Source organism: Salvia splendens, chromosome 6 (genome assembly GCF_004379255.2).
Source record: "Salvia splendens isolate huo1 chromosome 6, SspV2, whole genome shotgun sequence".
Lineage (NCBI taxonomy): Eukaryota > Viridiplantae > Streptophyta > Magnoliopsida > Lamiales > Lamiaceae > Salvia > Salvia splendens.
Genome location: NC_056037.1, coordinates 12,862,004 through 12,869,361, shown reverse-complemented (window position 1 = coordinate 12,869,361; position 7,358 = coordinate 12,862,004). Strand labels below are relative to the sequence as shown.

Here is a 7,358-nt window from a genome sequence, read left to right as displayed (position 1 = left end):
TATCGTCGGCAGCGTACATATTCGGATGGAACTCCTGCTCATATGTTGTTAGAGACGTGTTGTCTCTGAAAATATAATACAGAAGGATCCGCAGGACCACATGCAAGCCGACGACGAGAGGTTGAAGATGATGCCATAATTTACCTACACAACATTCATAATCCAAATTCAACAATAACCAACCATAAACCATTTCAATAATTAGATACAATTTAATCCAATATCACAAAATTGAACACCAACATCAAATAATTCACCTACACAACATTGCACATTCAAAATCATAATCCAATTCACCTATACAAAATTAACTATTTAAATTAACAATTCGTCCAACCTAACAATTTCAATCTGCCCAATTTCAATTTTGCCTAACCTAACAATTTCAATTTGTCCAATTTCAATTTGACAAACCTAACAATATAAACAAATTTAACAATTCAAACTAATCAACATACATCAACCAAAACCCACATAAACCAAAACAATTTGCCCAATTTTTTAGCTATAACAACCCTAGGGTTTAGGTTTATAATCAAATTTATACACAAATTCACTTAAACCCAAACAATCCAACATAATAATCAACAATAATGTCATTCAACCAATCCAAAATGCATAATATTTCTACTCAATTCACAACACATTACAAACCCTACTAGCTAACTATCCACCACTTACTCTAATAATGTAAAAGGTAAGCATACTAACCGAAGAAAATAGATGAATTTGGGGAAGAATAGCACCGATTGATGAATGTAGGCCGAAATCACGGAGAGGAGGTGATTTCGCGGAGAGGAGGCGCGCAGCTTGGAGAAATTGCGAAGTGTGTGTATTGTGAGATTTTCGCGATTTGGGGGAGGCACGGCTGGTATATCAGCCTGTGAAAACACGCCACTCGGGTTGGCGTTTTTCGCGACTAGGTGAACACGCCACTCAGGTTGGCGTTTTTCGCAAAACAAGTAAACACGCCACTCAGGTTGGCGTTTTTCGCGACTTCAGTAAACACGCTACTCGTGTTTGCGTCTTTCCTTAAGCACGCCAATCTGTTCGGCGTTTGTACAACAATACACACGCCAATTACAAAGGCGTTTTTTCAGGAATAGACGCCAACCAAGTTGGCGTTTTTCAACGTAATTGCAATTGGAGAGAATACGCCCAAAATACGACACAAGTATAAAACGCCACCTACGTTGGCGTCTTTACGTGTAAACACGCCATTAATATTGGCGTTTTTACTTAAAGACACGCCAATTGCATTGGCGTTTTTCCCATATGTGGAATAGATAACAAAATGAGTACATTTACGTTATCTTTAATGTAAACTGCCCCAGAAACCCGATTTTTCCCTCTTTCATTAACGGAAAAAGTCATGATTTTGGGGCTTTTCCGATTTAATTAAATATATTTTCCCACAAATGTGGGATTTGGATAAAGTTTTTTAATTTGTTTTTACATTTTGTGTCAGCTGAGATATTCTCGTTGATATGAATGTGTCCTTGGCCAAGTAGGCTTGGTCGTTAGTAACTTAATTGCGTAGATTAAGAATCCTAATCTGATATTATGATGGTTGATCACTCACCGCGGGCTGGCTGACGTGGCAGGTGTGCGAGCATGCGGCTCGAGCCCTGTCCGCAGTCCATCACCTGGATTCGGTTTCCAACCGTCAAGCACCTGTACGTCCCACTTGCGAGTGCACATCATGGTCGTTGCTTAGGGCATCAGTAACCCCGTCCCCATTTCCGGCCCCAAGTCTCCTCCACGTCATCATTCCTCTACAGTTGCGGCCCATGCCCCAACTGCTGTAACCCTGCAGGCGGCCGCAACTCGGGCCGCAACTAATAAATGACACTATTCACAACTCCAACCTATTTAACTCGAAAACGCAATTCGTTGAACAATTGAAACCGGGAAAATGCATTGTTCATTCGAAATTAACATTACATTACTAGACGAAGCAAATTTAAAATACAAGAAACCCTGGCCACGACTACTACTTCTTCATTTGGGCGCGAAGGTAGGCGATCATCTCACGGTGCAACTCGAGCTCCTCGTCCGACATCTTCGATGTATCCCTCGCTGTCAACTCCGTCAGCTGGCTCATCCGCCATGTAATATTCATCTCCGACAAAGTGTCGGACATCTTATCCAGAGACGGATTGGTGGCGACGCCGGTATGTACCAATTGTTCGAGTTAACGAACTCCTCCATCTCACGTTGATCGCTGTTGAACCAATCCATTTACACCGACACAAAGGGTATAATTGTTCGAGTTAATAGAGGATTGAAATGTAACGTAGGATTGAAATTGAATGCACGTAAGATTTATGCACAACAAAGGCTCGTATTTATAGACATCGAATTAAAAAAAATGGATTTGCGGCCCGGCCCGTAACCGTGCAACGCTTGGCCGGGACTCGCGCCTTGCGGCCCATCACCGTGCAACGCCGTCCCGGGCCGGGACGCGGGACGCTAGCCAGGCCGGGAACGCGGCCCCGGGAGCGGCCTGGGCCGTGACTCTCCTCCGTGCAACGCTCAGGACGGGCCGGGACTCGCGAGATGCGGCCCGGCCCCTTGCGTTACGCATGCTCTTATGACTGCAATGGAAATTCATCCTTTCTTTTTGCTTTTACATACTTATATAATTTATTTCAAAAAATACTTACATGATTATGATAATAGTTGAGAATTACTAGTAATTGGGAATCATTATATTTTTATTTTATTTTTTATTCTATAAAATATTCCTCCATTTATCTCATTTCATACACCTCATATTTTTCAACTTCTGTCCAATTATTATCAGACTTTGTTAAATCATTATGGAAATTGATTCTCAAAGTGTGAGCTATGCTTTACCACCAACCATCTCAATAACGTTTGTTGGATGCTGAAAAATTAGGTCTCAAAATTTCCTAATATTTGTATATACTACTATCAAATACTATACCCCTCTTAAAGTTTTCAATAAGTTATTTAGTACAGTACTATATAATTTAAAACATTGATAATTGAACAGTAGTAATTAATATATAGAGGAGCTAATAATATTATTATACATTAAATTGTGTCCCAACAAAAACCAAGTGATCATGCCCACAAGAAGTTATTTGAGAAACTTTTTATTGTATGTAGAAGTGAATAGTTGGATCTATTCTAGTATACTAAACAAAGATCTTAAATTAGACTAAACTTTTATACATACTATTAATAAATGCTCCATGTTAAATTAATTAATTTGTTTAGAAATTTTAAAAATAAAAAACAATTAATATAAATTATTCTATAGTAGTAGAAGATCAGAGAGGCGTTCGAAATAAAATTACCAAAAAAGGTTAAACTTCGTTGAAGTCGCAAATATTTACAACGGCCTAAATGCAGTTATATAAAACAAAGCAAGGAGACTACTTCCTTCATCTGACCTCAAACTGCCAATGCATCCTTATTTTTTGAATCAAGAAAAATCCGTGAAAAGACCTGGAAATGTTTGCAAGACCAGTAGCTAATGCTTGGATTAGACAAAAAATGACTTCTCTCCATACTAGGCAACGTAGTATAAGGGGTTTGGTAATTTGAAGGATCGTCTTGCCACAGCGAATCCTATCAAGTCGCTCCACTGATCTCCGGAGCTCCCGTGGATTATGTAACCTGCATCCTCTATCTCCTTCCTCTTCGCGGATTTATACACTGTTGCCGGCGTACCGTCATCAGCCTTTCCCCTGTTTCATCCATGAACGCATGTTACTGCCAAATTCAGCAAAGACGAACACCTGTCTTGTGTACATCTAAATATACGGTGCATCCATACCAATTGGGGTAGTGGTTTTAATCCCCAATTTGGATCTAAGTAGTGCAGATGCGCTGTGCATCCACATAGAGTGTGGTTCTTCTGCAAACTATCGAGCTTAACAGCATCGTATCAGAAGCAGGTATACGTTTATTTACCTGAGGATAAGCTTTTCCCAGTTGTTGAATCCAGCATACATTAGATTACGCTCGGTAGCGTGCCTCTGATATTCATCCCGACCAGTCAACAGAAATACTGTGAAGCCTAGCTCCTGTAGCTCCTTGTACAATCTCAGGCCAGGGGCTATTGCAGGAGCCTCAGCCAACTCTACCCATTCGTTGAAAGCACGTGCATTAAAGGTCTCCGATCTGCCCCGATGGAAACAAGCATGTTGGATGTCAAATGATGGTAAACATAGGCTCAAAATCAAGACCAAAGATTACAGCTTAAAGTAGTCCGTGTTATTAATGCAAGATAGATTACGACAAGCCACATGCTTAATTATCCATGTTTTTGTGATTTTTGTAAACACCATTAGAGCTTACCTATCCTTATTGACGTAACAGCAGAGCTTACATCTCAAACTAATTTCTCCTAAAGTTTCTGTTCACAGATTTATCACTGGCATTACCAAGAGTCACATAGATTTTGAGGCATGTAAATGCTTGGATACAGATGGATAGGATTCTTCTCTCTCATGATGTATACCTTCGCATCAGTTCTCTATGTTATGCTGACATATTCAAGCATAACCTTTACCACTTAGCTCACACTTACACATGTCATTAATTGCAAGGGTACAAGTAGAGAATTAGAACTATATTTTAGCTTTAACACAATATATTTGACGTTTCTTTACCACATTGGTTAGTGGGTACCAAATGACAGATTTTCCGTGAATTTTTCCTCCACATCAAATTCTTCTATCACAAACCTCACCTTGAAGGAATCACACCTCAAACTTTTTATACTGATAAATGAACAAAATTTGAAGGCCGGGTCATGGTGGACTCGAACCCGAGACCTTTGGCCTCGGGTATTAACTACACTATCACTAGGCCAACACATGCACACGTGACACGACCTCAAACTTTCTATACCTAGGGCTATAGCAAATTGTTATATTCAGTCACTCAGTGACACGTGTGAAGAAGATAGATAGTGCACAACTCATGGGGAAGTACGAAGAAAATGGTTCTGTTCCTACAAATGATGCAGGTCCAATCGACAAGAAACATTCTGAATATGAAAAATAAACACACATACGAAGATTCTAAACTATAATTTATAAAAGCAGGACGTTGAATGAAATTGAACAGAGACATTAACTGTCCAACATAAAGCATGTTTGAGTTACTATGTGCGTTCAGTTTGTTTGGTTTATATGAAAACAGTTTGATTCTAATAGGCCTGGGCCATGGCAACCACGTGTCCAGTTAGTGTGGGAACAAAATTTGGGAAAATATGCCCCGATTGCATAAATAATGTATAATTCATATCAAATTATAAAATTAATACTATATTACTAGTGTCATATGTAGCTCCCATTATCCTTACTTTATAAGGTAAAAAGAGAATGATAAACTTTCCAGCTTAAATAACTAGCACCAATGATATGCCTAATAGCAATACACAGACTCCCAGTCTTGAATCCATTTCCATGATAGGGTGAAGTTTCACAACTTTATAATAACTGGCCTCACATTATTTCTCATTTTCTCTAGTATTACAAGCAATATTGACTCCCCAGATAAACGTTGAAGTAATCAGAAAACCCGAAGATAAATCATACTACTAAAATTGGAACCACGTACTTGTGAAAGATTATTAGGCGGTTGTAAAAACTTTTGTGTCATTATGTGTTTGTATTGATTGTGAAGTAGTAGGAATCTTATCATTCATTAGTTGGTTGCTGTAATTAGTGTAGAGGAGATAACATGGACATAAAGAGTAAGTCAAAAATATAGTGAGAAAGAAGGCAGGAGTGAGCTTTGAGGTAAGGATGATAGATAATGGTGCTCAGAAATTATAAATAATCTTTCTATCCTTATAAGCAGATAGTAGATGTTTCATGTCAAGACCATCATATATGTTGCTGAAACCACGAGAGTCCTACACTTGCCATACAATATTTCCAATACATTACAACCTCCACTTGAATCTGGTACCTAGTTTTCATTAAAAGTGCCACACACTTTGGTAGAAGCTAATGATCTCTCAAGAAGCAAGTGCCATAAAAGAACATCAACATATGCCCTCTGTTCAAGCCATTTCAAAGTACACAGATAACAACTAAATCAAGCGTGCCAGCATATTGCTTTGGAGTATCATAGTTTAGTAGTTCGTTAAGGATTGAATATTTTAATCTTCACTTTAACACAAGGATTTCTCCAATCAAACCAACAAATCAAACAAGTTATCTCAAATCATAACATATAATCAACTGCTTCAGTGAACAATCAGGATCTTAATATGCTTATCTCACTTTATCAATCCATAGTGTTCTTCCAAGTAGATCTAAATCCACAACAAGTGAGATGAGATTGGATGAATGAGGAGAAGAGGTGGTTACCCGAATCCATGGCCGGCGTAGTAGGGCACATTGGAGAGCAAGGTCTCGTCGATGTCGAAAACCCAGGCGTCCCTCCCGTCGCCGGAGATCCCAATCGCCCTGGCGTATTCCGCCGCATTGGCGGCCACGGCCTCCAGCTCGGCGGCGTAAAGGTCGCCGGTGATGTAATCCTTGAGGAAATCGACGCACCTGACCGGTACACGCGTCCACGCGCCGGCGTCGTTGGTCTCCACCGTGAACCGCCAGCTGCTGCAGTAAAGCTCGTCAGTGGCCAAAAGGGTCTTCTTCTCCGATCTCATCTGAATGATTGAAGGGGCCGACCAAGTGGGCCCAGCGGCCAGGATAACCATGAGGGTAATCAGGATCAACGCCATGCTGGACACGCCGATTGTCGAAAAGCTCTTTTCCTGCTTAAGGAAAGTGCTTTTCGGTATTCTGGTTGAGTTGATTTGGAGATTTTCGATTGGATTCCTTTTTCTTTACAACTATTACCCCACACAGCTCATCTCTAATTTTTCTTTTAGGAACAACTATCACCCCACACAGCTCATCTCTAATTTTCTTTTGCCACGTCTATGTCACTGTCTTTATAAATACAATTCATTTTAATTATTAAAAAAACCCAATAAAAATGAAATAAATTGAAAAAAAATCTAGAAAAGCATTACAATATGAATTTTCTTTAAAATAAATCAAAATTTGAAAATGAGATCGGCGCACACAATCGAGGGGCGTCTATGCCCACGCCTATGCCACGCCTCCGGCAACCGCCGAATGTCACATGTCGACCCTCCCCCGTAATAACCGTTGATGGCGCGCCGATCGGCCTTATTGCGCTGATGGGGTGCCGATCGCACGGCGGCCGATCGGTGCCCCTATTGTGAAATGCTCTTACTACTCCCCATGTCCAAGTAACATATACTGGTACTCCCTTTGTTCCCTCATAGTTCAGGCGAAACTTTTTGGCATAAAGTTAAGAAAGAGATATTGAGTGTGTTA

General features: G+C 40.1%; 1 protein-coding gene across 1 annotated transcript; it reads right to left on the bottom strand.

Annotated features, from left to right (window-relative positions):
• Window positions 1-3,317: 3,317 nt before the first annotated feature.
• LOC121807136 (acid phosphatase 1-like) lies at window positions 3,318-6,902 on the bottom strand. Its single transcript, XM_042207332.1, has 3 exons — window positions 6,360-6,902; window positions 3,946-4,155; window positions 3,318-3,719 (listed from the first exon to the last, which is right to left on the bottom strand). The coding sequence occupies exons 1-3, from the start codon at window positions 6,731-6,733 to the stop codon at window positions 3,542-3,544; spliced, it is 762 nt and encodes a 253-aa protein (XP_042063266.1). The 5' UTR covers window positions 6,734-6,902; the 3' UTR covers window positions 3,318-3,541.
• Window positions 6,903-7,358: the final 456 nt, after the last annotated feature.

Excerpts from the sequence above, each read along its gene's own strand:
- LOC121807136 (XM_042207332.1), bottom strand. The coding sequence starts at position 6,733 with ATGGCGTTGATCCTGATTACCCTCATGGTTATCCTGGCCGCTGGGCCC. Across the intron at positions 4,156-6,359 it reads TACGCCGGCCATGGATTCGG|ATCGGAGACCTTTAATGCAC; the intron begins GTAACCACCTCT and ends CCATCGGGGCAG. Across the intron at positions 3,720-3,945 it reads TGGGAAAAGCTTATCCTCAG|GGGAAAGGCTGATGACGGTA; the intron begins GTAAATAAACGT and ends TGGATGAAACAG.